At 36.2% G+C, this 24,989-nt stretch overlaps 1 protein-coding gene and 1 pseudogene across 1 annotated transcript in view; one reads left to right on the plus strand and one right to left on the minus strand.

Annotated features, from left to right (window-relative positions):
- YME1L1 (YME1 like 1 ATPase) overlaps positions 1-24,989 on the plus strand; it is a 43,588-nt gene that overhangs the window by 831 nt on the left and 17,768 nt on the right. The window contains exons 2-14 of the mRNA XM_030836994.3: positions 3,567-3,698; positions 8,550-8,712; positions 9,248-9,346; positions 13,507-13,616; positions 14,967-15,117; positions 15,525-15,608; positions 16,723-16,805; positions 19,192-19,282; positions 20,227-20,379; positions 21,838-21,970; positions 22,677-22,739; positions 23,859-23,971; positions 24,829-24,984. Of these exons, the coding sequence (XP_030692854.1) occupies positions 3,567-3,698; positions 8,550-8,712; positions 9,248-9,346; positions 13,507-13,616; positions 14,967-15,117; positions 15,525-15,608; positions 16,723-16,805; positions 19,192-19,282; positions 20,227-20,379; positions 21,838-21,970; positions 22,677-22,739; positions 23,859-23,971; positions 24,829-24,984 (1,531 nt within the window). The remainder of the gene's footprint in view (positions 1-3,566; positions 3,699-8,549; positions 8,713-9,247; positions 9,347-13,506; positions 13,617-14,966; positions 15,118-15,524; positions 15,609-16,722; positions 16,806-19,191; positions 19,283-20,226; positions 20,380-21,837; positions 21,971-22,676; positions 22,740-23,858; positions 23,972-24,828; positions 24,985-24,989) is intronic.
- LOC115842250 (synaptophysin-like protein 1 pseudogene) lies at positions 20,610-21,493 on the minus strand (annotated as a pseudogene).

Genomic DNA, 24,989 nt, shown 5'->3' on the forward strand with positions numbered 1-24,989 from the left:
CCAAGCGTTTTTATTTTTAATTCTTCTTTCCGGAGTAATCACCGGTGATAATGTTTTGTTCTTAGTTCATTTAAAAATCTTTTTTGATGGTGACATTTAGATTTTTTTTTGAGAGTTCTTCACAGTTTTGCAAATAAACAGTTTTTGAAAACATTCCGTTTTAAAAATAATTTTTGACGTTCTTTAGTTTCTTGGTTAAAGCATATAATTATGTTCCTCTGTGTAACCTCCACTCCCTTTTGTTTTGTTTTGAATTTTGCTAATACTGGTGGGGTAATAAAAAATAAAGTGGTTAGTTATTTATTGGGCATCAGTGATGTGCTAGGTGAACAAAGCAAATGTGGAATCTTGATGATATGAAGTAAAAAATGAGTAGGAGTTAGCCAGGTGAAGAGTGAATAGATATGAACAGGTAGACAGAACATCTGGAGGTTCTGAGATAGTGACAAGCCTAGTTGATTGGAGGAACAGGAATAAGGCCAGTGTGGCTAGAGCGTGGTGATTAAAGGGCCAGTGACGGAAAGGAGGTTGGGGAGAAGACATGATGCAGATCATACAGGGTGTTACAAGAAGGGACTTTGGGCTTCATTTTAAGTTTGTTGGAAACCATTGAATGCTTTTAAGCATGTTAAGGAGTAAAATGATCAGATTTACATTACAATCTATTACAGAGTAATAGATTACTCTGGCTTCTTGCTGTGTGGAGAATGTTGAAGGACAGAGTGGAAATGTTTTCAGTTTAGGATGTTATTGCACTAATCCAGAGAGGGATAATGCACCGCTAAGTGGTGACAGTGGTTATGGAAAGAAGGGGATGAGATTTATTTTGAAAAAAGAACAGAGGGAATTCCCTGGTGGTCCAGTGGTTAGGACTCCCTGGTCGGGAAACTAAGATCCCAGAAGCCGCGCGGTGCGGCCAAAAAAGAAAGAAAGAAAAAAAGAATAGAATTTTATGAGGGATGATGGAAAGAGGTGTTTCTGGGTTTGATCAGCTGGATGCAAGTAGGTGTTATTTACCAAGATGACCGGTGTCTGGAGGAGTCCTACCAATCGTTTGAAAAAGAATTTGACTTGGCTTGCTGAATACAACATTAAACCTTTTGAAACTGAACTGCAAGAAATTGATGTCAAGAAGACCCGATTTTAGGAAAATTTGTCATTAGCTGAATGGAGTTAGTGGTATGCAATGTCGGTAGAGGTAGCGAAGGAATTTTCTGTACTATAGGCAGTCCTAACTGGACTCACGTACGACCATTAATATGACACAGAAGTTCAACCTTTTCATTGAGGAGAGATCAAACCATCTTTTAGCAGTTTAAATTCTTTATTGAATGAGAAGAGGTACAACTAATTAAAATAAAACTTTTCAAGGTTATAGACAGGGAATTCCATGGCAGTCCAGTGGTTAGGACTTCACACACTCGCTGAGGGCTCAGGTTCAATCCCTGCTTGGGGAACTAAATTCCCAGAAGCCGCACGGGGAGGCCAAAAAAACAAAAACAAAAAATGTATAGACAGAAAATATGTATCTTAAAATAATTTGATTCCTACAGTTTTTTGTTTGTTTGTTCTTGTTTTTTGGTCACGCTGTGCAGCTTGTGACATTGAACCCAGGCCCTCGGCAGTGAAAGCGTGGAGTCCTAACTGCTGTACCGCCAGGGAATTCCCTGATTCTTGTAATAGTTTTAAAAGAGCTTATCATTTCTTTCTGACTCTAAAAATAATACACGCTAATTGCCAAAAATCCTGAAAAGAAAAATATAAATAAGGAAGATCACCTATAATTTCATCACCCCAATAGATCACATTTTAGAATAAGTTCTTTCATCCTTTCAACTCTGCACAAATATGTGTATGCATACTTTTTAAAAAAATGTTACATAAAGGTTTATGGCTCCTTTTTTTCATTTAAAAAACAATGTTATGAATTTATTTCTGTATCAGTAACCATGGGATGAAAAGTCTTTAAGTGAAATCTGGAGTCAGATTATCTGTGTTAGAATCCTTCTTCCTATAGTACTTTCTTGCTGAGAAAGTGTGATAGAAATGTAATAGTAACTAATGTTTATAGTTGTTAGGAGGATTAAATGAGATAATATAAGTAAAGTACATAGTTCAAAATGTGGCATATAATAAGAGCCCATTTAATTTAATCATTTACTCAACAGGTATTTATTTAGCATCTACTGTGTGCATTATTGCACTGGGATACAGTATTGAATGAAATAGAGGAAGTAAGGTAGAGCAAAATAAAATATAAAGTGTTAAGTTATATTAAGTATAACATAAAAACAGTTTATATTAAATAATTTATAAATAAAACAGAGAAAAATAATAAAATAGAGGAAAAAAACCCTTGCCACATGAAACTTATGCTCCAGTGGGAGAATGTGGTATAATAAATAAAAACTATTTGGTCTTTGTTCCCAATTCTTGGCACAGAGCTCCTAAAACCCTTGAAATTTCCTGTGATGGGCGTGTCTTTACTCTTAAAGCCCCTCTTTGGATCACACCTGGATTTACGCTAATGAGGTGACTTAAACTGGGGTTTCTAGTAAACAATATATAGGTAAATAAGTAAGTATATGAAGTGTGTTAGATAATGAAAATGTCAAGAAGGAAAAATAGAGCAGAGGAAGGCAATAAGGAATATTTTTTAGGGGAGGGTTGCTGAAATCTTACATAGGTTGTCCAGGGAGATGAATGAAAAGATGACTTGTGAGTTAGGAACTGAAGGGAGAGCAAACTATGTGACTAACTGGACAGGGGAATAAACAACAGTGAAAAGTCCTTGAGGTGAGGGCCTGCCAGGTGTTTTCCAGGAACAGAAAGGGGGATGCGGTGGTGGGAGCAGAGAGAAGGAAGGGGAACTTAGTGGTGGATCAATTTGGAGAGGTGATGAAGAGCCAGGGAGGGCTTTCTGTGTCATCATTGTTAGGACGTTGACTTTTATTGTGAGAATAGCCATTGGAGGGTTTTGAGCAGAGGAGTGATGAGATCTGACTGGCTTTAATAGAGCAGATTCAGGGAGAGAAGTTAGGATGCAGTTGTAAAAATCCACATATGGATGATGGTGGCTTAGAATAGGGTGGTGCAGTGGGGAAGTTGAAAAGTATAAAATTCTGGGTATATGCTTACTTGTTTCATGTCTGCGAAATATTTCATTTTTGTGGTGGTATCATTTGTGTAGCCACTCCCCTATTGGACATTTCTAGCTTTCCACAAATTTTTAAATATTTTGATGAAAACTGTCTTCTGTGCATATGCAAGCATAGATCATTACTTACTAGATTATTTCCTTGGAATAAATCCCTAGAAGTTAGATTGCTCGAATGGTGAAATGTATGTATTTTTAATACTTTTGCTGTATATAACCCCTATACTATCCTGAAGGTCAGTTTTCTTCCTACCAGCAATAATCTGAGTATTTATAATTTTTAATGTATAGTTTTGATATACGGTGTATATTTAACTTTTTACAATACCCAATCCTGACAATAAAAGGTTTTTTCTTCTGTTTTTATTTTAAAAAGCACTACTTATTTTCAGCTTCTATCTTTTTATAGGTTACAGTTCCTCTGAGTCATCTCATCAATGCCTTCCATTCACCGAAAAACACATCTGTTTCTGTCAGTGCATCAGTTTCTCAAAACCAGCATCGGGATGTAGTGTCTGAGCATGAGGCTCCCAGCAGTGAGGTAATAGTTTTTACCCTGGGTGTGTGAGAAAGTTTTTTTGGTTTAGTACATTGTAAACATGCCTGAAATAACTTTCTATGTTTAGGCATTTGTAACAGGGTGATTTCTGTCTTCAGCTTCATCTCCCTTTTACGATTAAAGATGTCCAACTCTGGCTTTGTTGTACATATAGAAATACTACTTTGTTTTATTTTTAACATTTAATTTATAAAAAATTTCATGTGGCAGTGTATTGGTATTCACTTCCTACGTTACTGCTTGTGTAATATCATTTAGATATTCTTTTGTGTTGCTTCAGTGGTAGCAGGGAACCTACAGTTAACTCCATAATTCCCATAATTTTCAGGAAAGATAGAATAGCAAGAAGTTATCATCTACCACCTTATAGGAGCTTTCAGTGTAATTGAACAATTAGAATATAGATACCTGAAAGTGAAATGTATAAGCTATGAAACCGTACTTTGAGTATTCAGAGAATTATAAAATCATTGTGGCCTAGGATATAGCGAATTCCCAACGTAGGAACCTTGTGTTTACAAGATTCATTAATAAGATAGTTTCTTGTAGCTCAGAATGCATTTTTCATAGTAAACATTATAATCTATAGTTAAGTTTCTCAGAAGCCTCTTTAACCATAAATAGTTTATGTTCTTAGTCCTGATATCAGGGGCTATGGCAAAGGACAGTAGAGGAGGAGTTGAAAAAAAACTTTGCAGGACTTCCCTGGTGGCCCAGTGGTTAAGACTCCATGCTTCCAATGCAGGGGGCCCGGGTTTGATCCCCGTTCGGGGAACTACAATCGCACATGCCACGTGGCACAGCCAAAAAAAAAAAGTCTGCTTTTGGTTGGGGGTGGGATGGGGGGTGGTTGTGAGGTGAGTCTTGGGATACAATTTTACTTAGATGAAAAGTTTGTCTTTATGCTTTCCTTTTTTTTTCTTTTTTAATTGATTATTTATTTTTGGCTGTGTTGGATCTTCATTGTTGTGCGTGGGCTTTCTCTAGTTGTGGCGAGCGGGGGCTACTCTTTGCGGTGCGCAGGCTTCTCATTGCGGTGGCTTCTCGTTACGGAGCACGGGCTCTAGGCGTGCAGTCTTCAGTAGTTGTGGCTCGTGGGCTCAGTAGTTGTGGCTTGCGGGCTCTGGAGCACAGGCTCAGTAGTTGTGGCGCATGGGCTTAGCTGCTCCGCAGCAAGTGGGATCTTCCCGGACCAGGGTATGAACCCGTGTCCCCTGCACTGGCAGGCGGATTGTTAACCTCTGTGCCACCAGGGAAGCCCCTATGTTTTCCTTTTATGTTATCTGCCAAATTCCTATTGCCTCTGTCTATGGGCAATCCATTCTTGTCTTCTGTTGTGACACCCTTCTTCCAATTTACAGCCCGAGAGCTTTCCTAATGATAAGACTGCATGTATCAAAATTGCTACATGCAGCAATATTATGTTCATTTTAGAAATTTTGGAAAATATTATGTAGGTAGAAGAAATTAAATTAACCTATGATCCTGCTTCTCTTTTTCTCACTTGTACTTTTATATTTTATAATAGTTGGATCATACTGTATATGCTGATTTAGATTTTGCTTGATCATTTAATAGTCTTAGGAACTTTTTATTCCATACATTTTCTGTATTTTTAATGACTTTCAGAGTGTTCATTTTATGATGTTCTCTTTTTGGATATTGTTTCCAATTTTTTGCTGCTCTGAACAACACCATTTGTACTCTCCGTGGTGCTAAATGTTTGACTATTTCATCAAGTGAAATGGCTAGGTCAGTAGTGAAGTACATTTTGGGGGCTTGAAAAGTAGCTAAACTCTAGAAGCCAATGTTGAGCTTAAAACTAATGGTCTCAGATACAGAATTGGTGTCTTATCCTCGATTTACCTTCATTATTCCTATGGTTTATCATTGATGACTGTTTGTTATTGCTTCACAAACATTTTCATTCTTCTTAAGCATCCTCCCTCATCTCTACTCGCACTTCCTTTGCTCTGAGGTTACATTGCTTTCATCAAGTCTTGCTCATCCAAACACCCACTTCACAGTGCAAGCAAAAAACTTTCAACTTCCTTCAAGCTACTGACTTCTTTTCCTGTTGCTTTCAGACTTCTTGAAAAAGTAGTACTCTGAACTTAACATCTGTTCTTGCTAAACTTTTATTCATACTACATCCCATTGTAGTTTGGCTACTACTTTTACCATTTTATAGACTTGTTTTGGTATATTTTGTTGACTTCCTTAGCAGTAAGTACAGGCCTTTTTAAAAATCCACATCTTTTTCATCTTTTCCTTAGCATTTGACCTTGCTGAACATCCACTGCTTTCAAAATACTTTCATAAATTGAGTGATACTACATTGATGGTTTTTTTTTTTTCTCTTTCTGTTTTGCTGGGCGTTTTTATTGCCAGCCTTTTACACAGTGTGTGTACATTTATCTGTAATCTAATTTTCATTTTGCATAGTCTCCCAGATTATATATCTTAATGTCTATATATATTTATATGCTGATAACTCCCAAATCTATCTCCAACTCTAAAGTATCTCTAAAGTTTTAAAGTAATTATCTGGTGGCTTATTAAAATACCCCTCTGGATAGGCTCCAAGGACCTCGAAATTAAGATGTCTAAAACTGAGCTGCTTCCTCAGATTCCAGTGTTGTTTTTGTTTTTGTTTTTTGCGGTACACAGGCCTCTCACTGTTGTGGCCTCTCCTGTTGCGGCGCACAGGCTCCGGATGCGCATGCTCAGCGGCCATGGCTCACGGGCCCAGCCGCTCCGCGGCATGTGAGATCTTCCTGGCCCGGGACATGAACCCGTGTCCCCTGCATCGGCAGGCGGACTCTCAACCACTGCGCCACCAGGGAAGCCTGATTCCAGTGTATTTGATCTTAGAGTGGTTTTAGCCCCTCTTCATCAGTCTGGGTCCAACCAAGAGAGAGAGACCACATAGTCATTTGAACAGTGAATGTTTAATATAAAAAATATATAATTTTTTAGTTTAATATTTTAAAAACCCTGGTCTAACGGGATTAGAATAACTAGGGATTGGCTAGTAATAAGTAAAGAAAATTCAAATATATAGGACTTGCGGATTCAAGAAGCAGCTAATCCTCCCAGGACTGAGAGCTTCCCAGGAAGAGTTCTCCACCCCTGGGCTGAGGTTCTGAGGTTGTTGGAGAGGGAATGGCCTTGGCTCACTGAATGGCGCAGGAGTCACTGGTGCCGTGCCAGCTGAACCTGATGGAAATCTGCCCCCTTGGGTACCAGGAGAAGCTGTTCATGGGGATGTGTGTTACTGGAAAAGCTGCTGGGTACTGCTGGCAACTGTGCACTGTAGGAGCCAGGCTTTGGAGAAGCTGCACCAGTGGCAAGAACCACTCCTGGAGAAACCCATGGGTGTTATGTTGCACACAGGAGCCTGCTGAGTGAACACAATAGCCTGAACCAGGAGCAGAAACTCCTCCTACAATGTCTCTCCAGTGCCCTCTACTGACAGCTTAATGTTCTAGCCAACAAAGGAAAAATATTTAAAGGGCCCAGATCCATGAACATGGAGCCAAAAAAAGGATGAAGAGGAGCTAAGAGACAACAAATCAATAACCAGCACATCCATCCTTCTCCCTCACAATCCCTATACTTTACTGGTTTCTTCAAATGTCTGTTGTCTGTGACTTGATATTTGCATCCTTCTTAGTCAGGGCTCAGTTCAGGTTCATACCATTTTTCTCTTGTTACATCAGCCTTCTGTTCTCCAGCTTATCATCTTTGTCTTCTATTTTCTTCCTATAAAACAAAACTAATGATATTAGCTATAGAATTAAATTCAAACAAGGCTCTTCACAATATGGCCATAGCCCATCTTTCTAGTGCTTTCTTTGGTCACTAAACTTTTTACTGCATCTCAAACATTCCAAGCCCTTTGATGACTTTTTGTTTGCCCTCTTCCCCAAGGTTTCTGCCCCCATCATTTGTGAATTAAGTGTTATTTCAGTGAAGCCTTATCACTTAGGAAATTAGTTGTGTGTTCTCTTATGACTTTTTAAAAAAATATCTCTGTAATAGCAGTTACCTTATTGTATGGTAATTATCATATTCATATGTACCTTATTTCTCTTTATGTTCCTAGGACTTGATACTCATTATGTAAGGGGCATAAATTTCTGTCTTAGTTAAAAATCTGCATTTCCCTTTGTATTATAAATAGACTTTTTGGTTTCCCCATTTTAAAAGATAAAATATCTTTGTAGCTCTTGAATATTGTAGTCCTTCTGATTCCATTATGATAATGTGGTTTATATTCTACAGTTTTTATTACCTTAAAAAGCACCTTTTAATGGCTTCCCTGGTGGCGCAGTGGTTGAGAGTCCGCCTGCCGATGCAGGGGACACGGGTTCGTGCCCCGGTCCAGGAAGATCCCACATGCCGCAGAGCGGCTGGGCCCGTGAGCCATGGCCTCTGAGCCTGCGCGTCCAGAGGCTGTGCTCCGCAACGGGGGAGGCCACAACAGTGAGAGGCCCGCGTACCGCAAAAAAAAAAAAAAAAAAAAAAAAAAATTCACATTGTTTCAATTGATAAGTACTCTTCAAGTTAAATAGCTTGATAATAATGCTTACTTGATATAAACAACAAGGACCTACTGTATAGCACAGGGAACTGTATTCAATATCTTGTAATAACTTGTAATGGAAAATAATCTGAAAAAGAATACATATATTTATACATATATAAGTATATGTATATATAACTGAATCACTGCTGTATACCTGAAACGTTGTAAATCAACTATATGTCAGTAAAAAAATAAAAATTAAAAAATAATAATGCTTACTTGGTTGAATTAATATTTTACAGCCTATACTTAACTTAAGGGACCTTGGATTATCTGAATTAAAAATTGGACAAATTGATCAACTGGTAGACAGTCTACTTCCTGGAATTTGTAAGGACAAAAACGTTTCTTCCCATTGGCATACATCTCATGTATCTGCACAGTCCTTCTTTGAAAATAAATATGGTAAGTTAATATATTTTGTGTCCCAATGAAGGTAAGCCATTACAGTACTATTGATAATTTAATTGATACTACTTATTTTTTTTTGATACCACTTATTAATACACCTCTGGTTTCCAGTGTTTCATTACATTGTTGATTAGAGGGTTTTTTTTTTTCTTTTTTTTTGATTAGAGTTTTGAAATTGTCTCTAGGAAATAGCAATTTTTTGTTTCTCCGTGCTCTTAGCTAAAAGTAACTTAAGCTAGACATATATATTTTTACCTCTTGGTTTGAATTTAATTTCATTGGCAGCTATATTTGTATATCATATAAAAAAAGATAATGCAAAGGACAAGTGATAGACACTAATATGATGAAGAAATGTGATTAAATTTGCAATGCTTTTAGATAAAAATACAAAAAGCAGAGTCATACATGGGCAAATGAAAGGCAAAACTCATTTTGGTTTTTCTAATATTCGGTAAAATTATTTGTTGTATTTCATGACTTTTTTGTTTGACCGTTAGAAAATTTACTTTTTACAATTTCCCTCCAGGTTGCTTAGATATATTTAGTACTTTACGTTCCTCTTGCTTGTACAGACAACATTCAAGAACTCTTAAAAGAATTTGTTCAGATCTTCAGTACTGGCCAGGTATGAAGCAACAGTTGTACTTATTTTGAAAAAAATAATAGATTTATTTAATCTATTCAGATTTGTCTTTTTTAATGATATTAATGATTAGAAACATTCATTTGTAGCTCACAGTAGAACTTGGAGAATATTTGGAATCAACTAGTTTGGGTATATCTGTGTAATTTTTAACCTGGGAAATATAACTAGATTTTGAATGTGAGTGACAAGTGCCACAGTAAAGGAAACTCTAGGGAGCTCACGTATACCTGCTCCAAAACAATTAAGCACATTTGTTTACTTCTCTCATTTTCAAAATCCCATTGCAATGACAAAAAAAGATAAAAATAAGAAAAAAGTCAGGGCAGCAGCAGAGGGGTTTTGTAAATGGACCAGAAATTTGATGACTTTCTGGAACTTGTAAAGTAGACGAAACCCCATTGATATCAAAATCCAATATGTATTCATTCATATTTATTTAATATCAGGCACTACTGATAGGTGTTAGGCGAGAGTGATAGTTATGTAACTGAAAAAGACATATGTTATCAACCCTCATGAAGCTTATAGTAGAGTGACATGAAAGAGGTGTGTAATGCTAATTCCAGTAGAACTTAGGAAAAATCCCCAAGTTCTAAGTCAATAATAGTGAGCTCTGGGGTAGCTGATTTAGTGAAACAGTTGAAAGATTGCGAAAAGTGGGCCAGTCACAGAACAGATTTGGCTTGCAACTTTTAGACAAAAGAACACATCTCTAATAAGGTATCCGTGTGTGTATGTTGAAAGGGGACTCCTGGTTTGAGGGTTGATGCCAAAGAGAGAAACAAGATAGTAACCCAGGTTACTTTGGACTTGAATCATACACTAAAGGTACCTGCTCATTTACCATAAGTCCATGTTTTGTAGTCTAAATATATTTACCACTTTGATAGTTTTGAGGACTCCTGTCTGCAGTCAGTACTGATCATTGTGTTCTTCTTTACAAATACAAATGGTTTGCAAGAATCTCCATGTTTGAGGAAAATTTATAGCATGAAGGAGAGGCACCAGGTTGGGCAAAGAAATCTCTTTTGTAGTTCTTTGAAGAAATGGTTAATGTAGAAGACAGAAGAATACTTAAGAAGGGATGATACACTCAGTTTTAAATATTCAAGGAAGAAAAAAACTGAGCATGTATTAGGGTATAAAATATATCTTAATAACTTTTTAAAAAGTTAAAACCCAAAGGTCAGATTCTCTGATCATATGATAAAACTGAAGTCAAATAATAGAAAAGATACCTAAAAAAAATTCCTAAATATGTGGAAATGTTTAAAGATACTTTTCTAAGTGTCTTGTGGCTGAAGGGAATTGAAAACAAATTACAGACAATTATTCCTGAACCACAATGAAAATCTGCATATCTAAATCTTTGGGTTGAGGACAAACTGAAGCTGAAAGCATTGTATGAATTTTAGGAAATAAGGAAGATGGGAAATAAATTGATTAAATATTTATTTTTAGAATTTCTTTAAAAGAACATGAGAAATTAATATGGATAAGACACATTAAATTAAATGAATATAATGGCAAGAAATGGTTTTACTTAATTTAATCAAGAATCAATTTAATTTGAAAAGAAAATAGAACAAACAGTCTGATTAAGAAATGATGAGAAAATATAGTGTTAGAAGTGAAAAGTGGGAACTGTCACAGATAATGAAGATTTTTAAATTGTAATGTATATAATTTTATATTGTAAATAAAAATATGTTGAAACATAATTATTTGAGTTATAAATTACTAGCAAAATTGACCCAGGAAGAGATAAGACAATAACTATAGAATTTGAAAGATAATATCTTTCAAATATAATCTCTTTGCCCCAGAGGCACTAGGCTCAGATGGTTTTATGGCTGTATTCTGTTTTCCAAGGTCAGGAGTCTTCCTGTTATTTAAAACTTTTTTAATAAAGAAAAAGATAGACTAGGCTTCCCTGTTTATTCCATGAGATGACTGATACTAAAATATTAGTACAAAAAGAATACAATAGATTAATTTCACTTAATCTAGATATAGAAATCCTAAGTAAAGTCTAAAAAAGCACATATAGAAATATCCTAAAAATTATGATTAAGGAATACAAGAATGATTTAACATTAGGAAGTATGTTAATTTATCATGTTAATTGATTAGACAAGAAAAGGATTATTATTTGTGTATGATAAAAAGGCATGTGATATATATGCTAACTATTATGCTTCCTAAAAACTTGTAGAATAGATACTTTTAAAATTTCTGAAGTGTATCTGTTAGGTTCTCATTAATATGAGAAACAGGATGTCTGGTATCCTGTTTTTGTTCAGTAATTTGGAGATCCTGAAATATCTGATTAAAAAGAAAAAGGAAGTTTTATATAAGTTAAAAGGGGCAAAATTATAATTAGGTGATACAATTGCTTACCAGAAAATTCAATAAAATCAACTGAAAGGCTGCCCTGGTGCCATAGAAGATAAATGCATAAAAATCAATCGCTTTTTTTTTTTTATCCTAGCAATAGGTTTTATTTACAGTTCGTTCAAAATCCATGAAATCTTGTATCCTGACAAGAAATATGCAACATGATACATATATACACACACAGATGTATATATGTATGCATGTGAAACTTGACTGAAAGAAATAAAAGAAGAGCTGAGTAAAATAAAGTGAGAGAGTACTGTAGTCCTCTTCAAAAGAACTTAGTGTTCTAACATTATCAATTTGCACCCAGATTTTCAGTGCAACTCCAATCAAAACTCGAAACATTGGTTAGGAAAATAAAGAGTTGATTTTAAATTTGGGCATTAAAAGGGAATCAGATTATTTTCTTACACCTTAAAAAGTTCCAAAGAACTGAAAACAAGTAGAAGTATTAGATGAAGTCAGTAAACTGCCTTTAAAATCTTAGTGTGAGGATGAGACTCTTTAATCAAAGCACAGTGAACAAACCACTAAAGATTAAAAGACATGGCTTCATTAACCTTACAGATTACTGTATCACTTAATTAAAAGACAAAGACATTAAAATAAATGTTTGAAATATGCATGACTAAAAGTATGTCTTAAAGTATATCCATATTCTGCAAATGAAAATGGAAAAATATGAAAGGTCATGAGTGCTCAGTTCACTAAAGAAATAAAAATAATCAATAAAAATAAAAAATGTGGGCTTCCCTGGTGGCGCAGTGGTTGAGAGTCCGCCTGCCGATGCAGGGGACACGGGTTCGTGCCCCGGTCCGGGAAGATCCCACATGCCGCGAAGCGGCTGGGCCCGTGAGCCATGGCCACTGAGCCTGCGCGTCTGGAGCCTGTGTTCCGCAATGGGAGAGGCCACAACAGTGAGAGGCCCGCGTACCGCAAAAAAAAAAAAAAAAATTAAAAATGTTTTCAAAAATTTTCCTCACTTCTAATCTGAAATGCAAATTGAAACAAAATGTTACTTTCTGCCCATCAGATTTTATACAAATTAAAAAGATTTTTATTTATATTCAGTGCTGCAAAGGATATGGAGGAAAGGACACTCATATTCATTCGTGGGTGTATAAATTCTTGACAACATCCTTTTGGAGGACAGTTTCTTAGTGTTAAACAGTTCAAGTCTCACAGTGTCACTTTTAGGAATGTAGTCTGTGTGTGATGAAAGATAACAGGTACAAGATTTTTAACCGCAGCATTATTTTTAGCAATAAAAACTAGGAAACAGCTAATGCCCATAGTAGGGAAGAAGATGAGTATATTTCCATACCCTGATACATGGGAAAACTGTAAACAGCCATTAAACTGAATGCACTGCCTCATCTGTTCTGGAAAATGTCCATGATAAATTGTTAAGGGAAAGAAGACAATTGCAAAAGTTATGTACTATTTTTATAGAAAGAGCATGTTTTAATACATAGAAGTATAGTCATGGAATTGTTCAATTGGTTACTTCTGGAACACTTCAGCACACTTGTAATTAAAGTAATTAAAACGGATTGAATCTATAAATCAACTTTACTTTTTCTTGGTAATTTTAAAATGTAAAAACATAAACAAAGAACTGTGTTAAAAAAATGAGATAATAACTAGGATGTACGGGAATAGTGTCAGAGTTTTGATTCTTACGCATTTTCCTTATAAAAATTTAAAATGAGAAGTAAATATGATACTGTTTGATTCAGTTTTCATACAGTCTCGGGGTTTTAAAACTTTAAAATCAAGGACACGACGTCTACAGTCCACTTCTGAAAGATTAGCAGAAACACAACATACAGCACCATCATTTGTGAAGGTAATTAGACCTTTTATGCTGTTGTTTGAAAAAGCAGTAATTTTCAAGTTATTAAAAAGAACGTTCAATATCTGATTTCTATTGCTGACTAATAGATTTTCTTCCATCTTTCCACTTAGAATAAAGGATTAATATCCTGTGTAATCAATATAGCTAGAACTCTCCTGGGTGCCAAGCTTATCTTTCCATTAGCCTGATAGACATCTTCCTCTGTTTTTTTTTTTTCCCTGTCAATCTACACCTGCTTATGTATTCTTGGATAAGTAGCATCCACCCAAGCTAGAAACCTGCTGGACAGCTATGATCTGTCCATCTTCTCTCACCTCCCACATCCATTAATCACTAAAATCCTGTTGATTCAGCCTCTTAAGTATTTATTTCTTAAATCTGTCTTCATCCCCAGTTCCACTGCATAGATAGACCATAGTTATTTCTTGCCTAGATTCCTCTCATAAACACTCATTTAGTCTCCTTGCCTTTAGTTTTGCTACCTTTAGCCCAGCCTCCAGACTGCCATCCACCAGACTGTCTGAAATGTATCAGTGTAATGGTTGTATTCCTCTGCTTTATTGTCAGACTTCTGCCGTGTATACATACGGCATTTCATCATTTGGCATTCTGCCTACCATTTTTGTGTTCTTATCTTTCAGTGTGCCCCCTCCTCTCCTCCTACCCTCCTCCTCTCCTGGTTTTTTAAAGTCCTGTCAAACAAGATTGTTTATAGCTCTTGAGCACTAAAGGCTGCTGTTTCATGGCTCTGTCAAATTATTCATGCTCTGTGCTGCTGTGGTTCAGCTGTGCCATTCTCTGTAAGGCCTTTACTGACTTCTTAGGTAGCAGTTGTTTTACCACCATACCTAGTACCTCTAACATAGTATCAAAATGAATTCAAGAACTTAGTTGTTTGTGTATCTCTGCCCAATAGACTGAAAACGTTCAGATGATCGGTTATTTATCTTTACATCTTCAGAACTTATACAGGACCAAGTATATGCAAGGTGCTCAGTAAACATTTAATAAATGAATGAGGTTTTTCCTCCAGCAGAAATAAAGGAATGTGACCTATTCTAAGCCATTAGAACCCTAAGTCAACATGTGACCTGTTAAATGTTTTCAGTGTAGTTAGTGGTCTTATGTAGAGAGTTTCTCTATATTAATTGATGCAAGTATAGGGTCCAGTGTTAGTTTCCTAGCCATTGATTATTTATTGTTGAGTCTTAATTCTTCACATTGACAATAAAAATTTTTAATTCTAGAATTTTAATGAATTTTTTTGTGAGTGGTTGTTATATTTTGGGGGAGTATTATCCGTATAATCAGCTGATACTGATGTATTGTTTGCGTATTTAGGGGTTTCTTTTGCGGGACAGAGGATCAGACATTGAGAGTTTGGACAAACTCATGAAAACCAAAAACATACCTGAAGCTCACCAAGATGCATTTAAAACTGGTTTTGCAGAGGGTTTTCTGAAAGCTCAAGCACTGACACAAAAAACCAATGGTGAGTTGATTTGACAGCATCCATATTTAGGGAAGAATATCTGAAAGAAAGTTATAGTCCTGCCTTTAAGTGATTATAATAACTTTTCTAACAATTTCCCAACATTTTATTGGTTATATTTCGTTATATTTGTATCTTAAGCTGTGGTGTAGAAGTGGGAATATCTGCTGGCACTTTTCACTTTCTGAAGTGAGAAGCCAAAGTCAGCGATAGAAGCATGAGTGGCTTCATGAAGTTTTTGGTAACAGGTGCTGAAAGGCAATCATGGAGATTATGCAAAACATGCCAGGCTCCAATATTGCATGTGGTGAAATGTGATTACCGTCAGTAACCTAATATTTGCATTTCATTGATATATCATTTCTCATTGATATAATTTGATTTAAGGCTTTTTCTTTTTTCTCCAGATTCTCTAAGAAGAACTCGCCTGATTGTCTTTATTCTGCTGGTAGTTGGCATTTATGGACTCTTAAAAAACCCATTTTTATCTGGTAGAGGCTCTTTATATTTATCTGACTTTTTTTTTTTGTCTTTTATATACTCATTTCTTTTTCATAGTTGGTCTAGCTAAGGCTTAGAGATAAGAAAACATTAATGTTTATAGTTCCAGGGTCTAGGTCTTTCATTCCTAAGTCAAGACTTCTCAGATTGGGTCACTTTAAGATTGTTTTTTGCATTGAAATTAGAGTTCCAAGGATTATGTTAGAGTGGAAATGTTAGATCTACTTCTGGTAGTGGTTAGTTCCCCAGATTTTTAGAAAATGATACCTATCCAATAATAAAATTTTAAAAACATGTAGAATTTTATAATAGCAATACAAAGTGTAATAGTCATCTGTTTCAAAGACAGTAATAAATTGAATTTTGTAAAAATTAACTTATATGGAAAATTACTTTAACTAGAGTCCCAGATTTTCTCAGTTTGCAAGTCTAAAATGAAGTAATAATGTCAGGTTTAAGCGGTTCCAATTGCTTTTTCAACTATCATTCAGTTTTTACCCCGTGTTTTCTCCTTTCTTTATGATGGATTACCTTGAGAGAAAAAAACTGATTTACAATTAAGAACATTGATTGACCTGTATAAGGAATCATTCCCAGAACTTGCATGTAGCCCCAGTTATTTTAAAATTTGTTAGTGACATCAAACCTGAGATGAGGTTTTAACATCTAGGAATAGCCTTTTTATATCTAGATCTGCCTTCTCTTGTCTCCTTTTTTTCAAAAAAAAAAACCAATACAGGGATGATAGGTGATATCAGCAGGGTGGTGGAGGGGTGGGATGAGCTCTGATGATTATTCCTTTGTGTTTCTTAATTATGTACAATGGAGTTTGAGAACCATTGGTTTAAATTTTTATTATTCGATATAAGAAGAGGAAAATTCTTAGTTTTAATTGGAAAGGCAAAGGTGTCATTTTATTATGAATCATTTATTCCTTGAATACCATCTCAAAATCCAGAAGACCTAATATCTACGCCTCACACTGATTAAATATATGTGAACTTAGATATTTAATTTTTCTGGGCTTTCTTGCATCTGAAAAATAAGGTAGTTAGAATTTTATGAATCTATCAAATATGTAAACATTTGTTTATGTCCCTTTAGTCCGCTTCCGGACAACAACAGGGCTTGATTCTGCCGTAGATCCTGTGCAGATGAAAAATGTTACCTTTGAACATGTTAAAGGAGTAAGTTAAAAAGTTTACCTTGATCTCCTCAAACATTATCTTAATTGTATTTTATTATTCTAAAGGTTGAAATAATAGAAAATATATATTATTGGTCTCTGCCCCATGTTCCTGGCACAGACGTCCTAAAACCCTTGTCATTTCCAAAGTGCTAAGAGCACCAGGAGCATCTTTTGTTTTACTGTTTGGTCTTTGACCCCGGTTCCTGACACAGGGCTTCTGAGTCCCTTAGAATTTCCTGGGTGATAGCAGTGTCCTTTGTTCTTTTTTTTTTTCCGCCTTGGCCACACTGCACGCAGCTTGCCGGATCTTATTTTCCCAACCAGGGATTGAACCCGGGCCCACGGCAGTGAAAACTTGGAGTCCTAACCACTGGACCACCAGGGAATTCCTGCAGTGTCTTTTGTTCAAATGAGGTGGCTCTGGGTGGGTGCCTGGATGGGGGCCAGTCACCAGAAGGACCCAGCCATGATTAGGGTCTTAGAACTTTCACCTCCACTCTGTTCTCCAGAGAGGGGAGAGGGCCTGGAAAGGGAGTTAATAATTGATCATGTCTATGTGAGGAAACTCCCATAAAAATCCCAACAGATCTGAGTTCAGGGAGCTTTCAGTTGGTGAACACATGGAGGTGTGAGGACAGTAGCGTTTTCAGAGAGGACGTGGAGGGGCCTGTGCCTCTTCCTATGTCCCTTGCCCTACCTGTCTCTTCCTTCTGGCTGTTCTGAGTTATATCCTTTCATAATAAACCAGTAGTCTAGCACCTAAACTGGTTTCCTGAGTTCTCTGAGCTGCTCTAGCAAATTAATCAAACACAAGGAGGGGTTGTGGGAACCTCCAATTTATAGCCAATTGGTAGAAGCACAGAGACAACCTAGATTTGGGATTGGCATCTGAGGGGTGTGTGTGTGGTGCTAAGTGTTGTGGGACTTTGGCCCAAAGATGTGTTTCACATTCACCCCTTCCCAGGTACTTTCTTTTTAACACTGCCCAATGTACTTGAGCTTTCTCACTGAGAGTTATTTAAAGTTGTGTAATGTGAGGTTGCAGGTTGACTGCAAATATGTTATTACGGCAGTGTAATTTAAAATAAATAAATATGTGAAAGTACACATGCAGAGGCATTTTAAATTTACATTGGTAGCCAACATTTTTAAATTGAAGTTTCACCCACAAAAAGAGTTCTGTATTATTTGTTCATTTGTTTTTTGAACACTGAAGCCTGGAGTGCTAGGCCTGTATTCTCTGGCAGAGCCATGTTGTGGTTGTCTTTAAAGGGACTGTTGCTTTCCAGTTCAGCACATTGCCACCACTATTGTTTTACATCTGGCCTTCTGCACTCATTGATTGATACCGTTTTGCCACTAGGAATTTGCATTTGTGACTTCTGGTTATATGCTGACTAGGAAAATGGCTCACCATTTCTGATAGGCATCTTAATCTTACATCAGAGTTTTAAAGTTGAACTCGTTTTCTGATTGCCATTTTTGTTGGCCAGATTGGGCTTTATTTTTGCTAGGGATCTCAATTCTGCAATATTTTATATTTTGGAGATTAAATCTCTTAAATTTTTTTTACCACAGCCATTTATAAAACAATATTAGTACACTATAGCTTAATTTTTGTCACTGTCCTTTGGCATTTGTCAGGAACTAAATCGTTTATAATCTAGTAGTAGTTCCTTGTAATGAAAATGATCTCATAACTAATCACAAATTAATGTTATAACTTAAACACAGACTCCCTTATCAATATATAGTAAGTCCACATAATTTGCCATTGAAGCTTATAACCAGGTCCAAAACAGTTTTGGATTTGAAACTTACTAGGTGACTCTTTATATTAAATGCCACTGACACATTTAACGAGAATTTTGTATATATATATATATATATATATATATATATATATATATATATATATTTTTTTTTTTTTTTTTCGGTACGCGGGCCTCTCACCGTTGTGGCCTCTCCCGTTGCGGAGCACAGGCTCCGGACGCACAGGCTCAGCAGCCATGGCTCACGGGCCCAGCCGCTCTGCGGCATGTGGGATCTTCCCGGACCGGGGCACGAACCCGTGTCCCCTGCATCGGCAGGCGGACTCTCAACCACTGCGCCACCAGGGAAGCCCTTAACGAGAATTTTGAATATAACAGTTCTTTTTAACCAAAGGAAGCAGTTAAAAAGGGTTTTTGTTGGGATATATAAGGAGACTTCATATAACTGGCATTGAGGGTCGGGAGAAAACTCTGAGTATTTCTAAAGGGGCCTTTTTGTATACTTTCACTGAAACAAAAAGCCAAGTTAATTTAATCTGCAGTTAAATTTATGATATTCAAAGAGGGTATCTTGGTAATATAATAATTACTTGGTAAATTGTATCACTTTAGGTGGAGGAAGCTAAACAAGAATTACAAGAAGTTGTTGAATTCTTGAAAAATCCACAAAAATTTACTGTTCTTGGAGGTAAACTTCCAAAAGGTAAGATATCTTCCCTTTCACATAACTTGACAAAATACTGTAATATGTCACTAATTTAACTTTTATCAAAGTTGATCAAAGTTTAATTCTTAATTGCTATTTTACAAATAAGTGCTCATTCTGAACATACTGTTCTGTAATCTTTTTCTTTGGTAATTTAAAATTTTGTTATAATTTCAAACTTTAAGTAAATTGCAACAATAAGTAGTACAAAGAACTCCCTCCAGGGCTTCCCTGGTGGCGCAGTGTTTGAGAGTCCGCCTGCCGATGCAGGGGACATGGGTTCATGCCCCGGTCCGGGAGGATCCCACATGCCGCTCCGGCTGGGCCCGTGAGCCATGGCCGCTGAGCCTGCGTGTCTGGAGCCTGTGCTCCGCGGCAGGAGAGGCCACGGCAATGAGAGGCCTGCATACCGCAAAAAAAAAACAAAAAAAAAAACTCCCTCCATACTTCTAACTCATGAGACTCAAAATTTTTTTAACATTTTGTTCTATTTGCTCATTCCTTTCTTTACATAACGTGTAATTTTTAAACCATTTGCAAGTGAATTATAGATGTCATGCTCCTTTGCCCCTAAATACCTCATTGTGTATTTCCTAAGAATTACGGATATTCTCTTTACACCATTTCAGTACAGTTATTAAAATCAGGAAATTTAACATAGATCCAAAACTATTAATCTAATTCAAAGTCATATTCAAATTTCAGCATTTGTCCCAATATGTAAACAGTATTTAAATGATACAGGAGAATTAGTTAAGGAGCAGATCCTGAAGTGAATCATTAGTAGAGACAAATACGTTTTGGCTATGTTTCAAAATATTGGTCATTGATGTGCCTTCAACTGCAAAGCTATATAAATTAATAATTATTTGTTATAAGTTCATGCCAGGCTTTGTTTCTGATTTTTAATTTGAACCATTCTTGTTTATTTTTTCTTTTAGGAATTCTTTTAGTTGGACCGCCAGGGACAGGAAAGACACTTCTTGCCCGAGCTGTGGCTGGAGAAGCTGATGTTCCTTTTTATTATGCTTCTGGATCAGAATTTGATGAGATGTTTGTGGGTGTGGGAGCCAGCCGTATAAGAAATCTTTTTAGTAGGTTTTAACGTATCTTTCATACAGTACTAATTTCTCTTAACTTTAGAGGAAGAGGATTTCTTACCCTTTCTTTGCTACCTGTTTCTGATTGATATAGTTGGCTGAAATTGTAGGGTTCTGGTTTCGGATAACTTAGTGTGTGAGCTAAAATAGAACTGTACTTTTTTCCCCCAATTAGTCGGAAGAGCTAGTGGAAGTGCTCGATTGCTGGGTGAGGCTGGGGGCCTCACCAATTTATTGAAAAAGCTGTTACTTTTATTAGAAACAAAAAATGCTTCTCAAGATGTTGGCAACAAGTCATAGTATAGACATCTGTTTCAAACAGTGTACTTCTCCCTTCAATTATAAATTATATTCCAGTTGGAGGAGGAATACCTCCTTAGCTATGGGAAGTAGAAGTATTTGAGGGACTGTGTAAGCTGGTCTCCTTGTACACAAACCATGCATTTCCTCCCCAAAGTACCATATTCAGAAACCAAAGATCACAGATACATTTAGGGATCCCAGAGTAGTCACAGAGCCAAAATGACATATCACTTCTTGTTGATTACAAGGTAGAAGTTCCTGGACAATATTGTGACCAGTAACTGTTTTAATATCTGTAAGAGCTTTAGCCCAGGCTGAAGTGCTCACCAACCACAAGAAAGTGGCAACAAGAGTAACAACAAAGTCAACCATGGGAAGTTTTCGACTATCACGATACACGTTCGTGTAACCAACATAGAGCAGCGATGCAGTACAGGAAGACAAAGACTGCAAAAGTAACATAGAATTGTGCAGAAGAAGAGTAATCTCCAATAAGGACATGATTTTTCCAATCTACATCACACATATTTACACCTTGATGTGCCTGAAATGATGCTTCATTCAACCTGAATTGATAACCCAAAGTAGCTGTGATCGTTTTATTGTCAGAAACTTTAGGATGACAAGCCACTTGAATTTCTGTTTTGCCCTTAAAACCTCCACAGGTGGCAAAAGCAAAGATAGAAGCAATCCACTCGAGGACCTTGATGAAGCCGAGCAGCTTCTTGAGCGGGTTGAGGTTGAGCTGGAAGGAGGACATCCTCTGAGGGAAGGAGGGAAAGAGAGTCAGGACGGTGGGGCGGAGGAGGAGGGGGACCGAAGAGACAGAGCTGCCCGGCCGTGAGAAAGGGCAAGCGGGGCGGGCCTATCAATTCTTTAGTATGTATTTAAAAAGTATTTGCCTCAAATCTGATTGTATATGGTTTGTACAACTAGGAAGAATGAATACTCAATGGTATAATTTTTTTTTTCTTCTGAGGCTACTGTTCTTAAATCAGTTTAAGAAGGACCTCCTTTTATGTATTTTCTCCCTACTGAATGTCTTTTTTTGGCTTTTTAACTGTCTTACAAGTTGTTAAATATTTATGCAATTTTATTTTAAAAGTGTTGATTTTATTAAACTTATTTGAATCTTTTCTGTCTTCTTAGGGGAAGCAAAAGCAAATGCCCCGTGTGTTATATTTATTGATGAATTAGATTCTGTTGGTGGGAAGCGAATTGAATCTCCAATGCATCCATATTCACGGCAGACCATAAATCAACTTCTTGCTGAAATGGATGGGTAATTGAATCTTCCTGTCTTTAGAATTTGGTGATATATTTGGTAGCATACCAGAGATAGGAACAATTTTGTTTATAGGCAACAGAGTAGTCCCTCGTGCAAGAAGTAAAGACAAGCTGTTTTGACTATTGTATTGTTTTTACTAATGGGATCATTGATAATTGTTATATCAACTTTTCTTAAATTAAGAAATAGATTTTTCATTTACTGTAGCATGACAGGAAAGCAGTGATTCCAGCTGAAAGTAGTAGTCTCTTTGGAGATGTAAAGAGAGAATACCCTTATCCCTGCACTGTTTGTGACTAGCTTTGAGTGTTGCTGTAGATCAAAAAAATGTTTCTTAAAGTCATATAAGACATTCTGGAAGTCTAGGAGCAAATAATTTGAATTGATAAAGTTGAAAATAATTTTTCAAAAATTAGTCAGGGACTCAAGCTTTTTGTGTCAGGTCATCTCTTCCTAACTAGAAAAATTATTATGAAGGTATGTAACCACAGATGATTTGGTGATTTATTATTAACACTTTTATTGAAGTGCACTGGCATTTTAAAAAACAATTAGAGATGCCTTATCATTTTGGGCTTTAAAAAGATCAATCCCTTTTCTTTGCTGTCAGTAAGATTAATGATAAACAGTTTTGCATAGAACATTTCTACATGTGTGCTGTTTTAATTTTCAATGAAAAGGTCCTTTTTTTTTTTAATAGTTTTAAACCCAACGAAGGAGTTATCATCATAGGAGCCACGAACTTCCCAGAGGCATTAGATAAGTAAGTATTAAAATTTTTGTGATATATTCTAGAATAGTGATGAACTTTAAAAACATTGTGCTAAGTGAAGGAAACCCATCACAAAACATCACATATTATATGATTGCTTTTATATGAAATGTGTAGAATAAGCAGATCCATAGCAACAGAAAGTAATTTAGTGGTTGCCAGAGGTTAGGGAAAATGGGGAATAACTGCCAGTAGATTTGGGGTTTCTTTCAGCTGGAGGAGAGGGGGAGGGCGTAAAAATTCTCTAAAATTAGATTGTGGTGATGGTTGGGCAACTCTGAATATATTAAAAACCACTGGGTTACACTACCAAACGTAAAATAGATAGCTAGTGGTCAGCAGCGGCACAGCACAGGGAGATCAGCTTGGTGCTTTGTGACCACCTAGAGGGGTGGGATAGGGAGGGTGGGAGGGAGGCGCAAGAGGGAGGGATATGGGGATATATGTATAGCTGATTCAATTTGTTACACAGCAGAAACTAACACACCATTGTAAAGCAAATTTATACTCCAATAATGATGTTAGAAAGAAAACTACACTGGGTTTTCGACTTCAAATTCTATGATATGAAAATTGTATCTCAGTAAAGCTGCTAAAAGAGTCTTCTCACAACTTAAACATCACAAAGCTTTTGGGTGGGGGGTGGAGAGGATTTTTAGAATAAAATTTACTATAGTTTAAAATTTTTATTGGTTTTATTATATAGAAGTTATTCATACTTTCATTTGATCTAATAGTTAGTTCTTGCCTAAGACTCTAGTTTAACATTTTGTACTTAATAGCAGTAAGATGGATGTGTAGCGCTCATAATAGATTGCTGTAGAATTATTTGTTCCTTGACTGGCTGACTTGCATGTCTTTGTCTCTGACGGGTTGTATGCTATCTAGATGCACACATTTATCTATATGAACCTTTGTTCTGCCTTCCGGTTATTGAAACTGTTATTTGAGCCACGTTTTATAAGGAACTAATCTGAATATTTATGTTCAAAATAAATATTCGTTGCCATTGTCTTTCCATCTTCTCTTTAGGATGTCAGTCCTGTTTAACTTGACCTTCAGCACAGTCAGCTTATTAATTTATATTTTCTTTTTGTATTCTCCCTTTAGCGCCTTAATACGTCCTGGTCGTTTTGACATGCAGGTTACAGTTCCCAGGCCAGATGTAAAAGGTCGAACAGAAATCTTGAAGTGGTATCTCAATAAAATAAAGTTTGATCAGTGTAAGTCTTAATTCGATGATACAGACATTATCTCCATAAAATGGTAATATATCAATCCACCCTGTTTGTGGTCCTTACTCAGGATGTCTTAAAAGACAAATCCCTTTAAATGTCTATTTTTCTCTCCTCTTGTTTGTCCATAAAGTCCATTTCTCAATTAATGTGTATCCAGAGATTCTGTCATTTTGAATCCCGATTCTAAACAAAGTTTTCTTTGAGTACTTAGATAATACTTGATGAATCTATGTATAAATGTTTCTTTAGATGAATGTAAAATATAAAATAATATAAAAAGCACCTGTATATTATGAGCATAGTACCTTATGATATAGTCACTTCGGGGCCAAAAGAGGGGAAGCAAACTATAAAACAAAACACATGGAAATATTATAGAACCACCTGAGTAATAAAAGCAGCTATTAAAGCTGCAGTATTTTCAAAGATATCTGAATCAATTCATAAAACCAAATATGTTTCCGATAATAAGGGGGGCTATTATGTCCAAAGTTATTCCAAGATGAAATTCTGAAAACAAAACGTTGTCTATGAATGTGCTTTTTCAGTTTGTGGTTAGGCCATAATTAAAGGTTTGTAAGTCGTTATCTGGCAACTCTACCTTTCTTTGTTTATCACAAAGTTATTTAAATGTAAGAACTTTTGTCATTTGTCCCAATGACAATTTTAATGGTGTGTTTAATAGCAGTTTTGGCTTTTTCCCCTTAGAATTTAGTGAAGTAAGCTTTTGTAAAATTACAGTTCATGATGGCTATCTTCTTTCTTTTGCAATGTGAGTTCTTTATGAAGAGCTTTTTATTAGCTCTTCTGAAATTTTAATATTGTGTCCTGTCTGCATATAGCTGTTGATCCAGAAATCATAGCTCGAGGTACTGTTGGCTTTTCTGGAGCAGAGTTGGAGAATCTTGTGAACCAAGCTGCTTTAAAGGCAGCTGTTGATGGAAAAGAAATGGTTACGATGAAGGAACTAGAGTTTTCCAAAGATAAAATCCTAATGGGTAGG

The sequence above is a fragment of the Globicephala melas genome, chromosome 2 (genome assembly GCF_963455315.2).
Source record: "Globicephala melas chromosome 2, mGloMel1.2, whole genome shotgun sequence".
Classification (NCBI taxonomy): Eukaryota; Metazoa; Chordata; class Mammalia; order Artiodactyla; family Delphinidae; genus Globicephala; species Globicephala melas.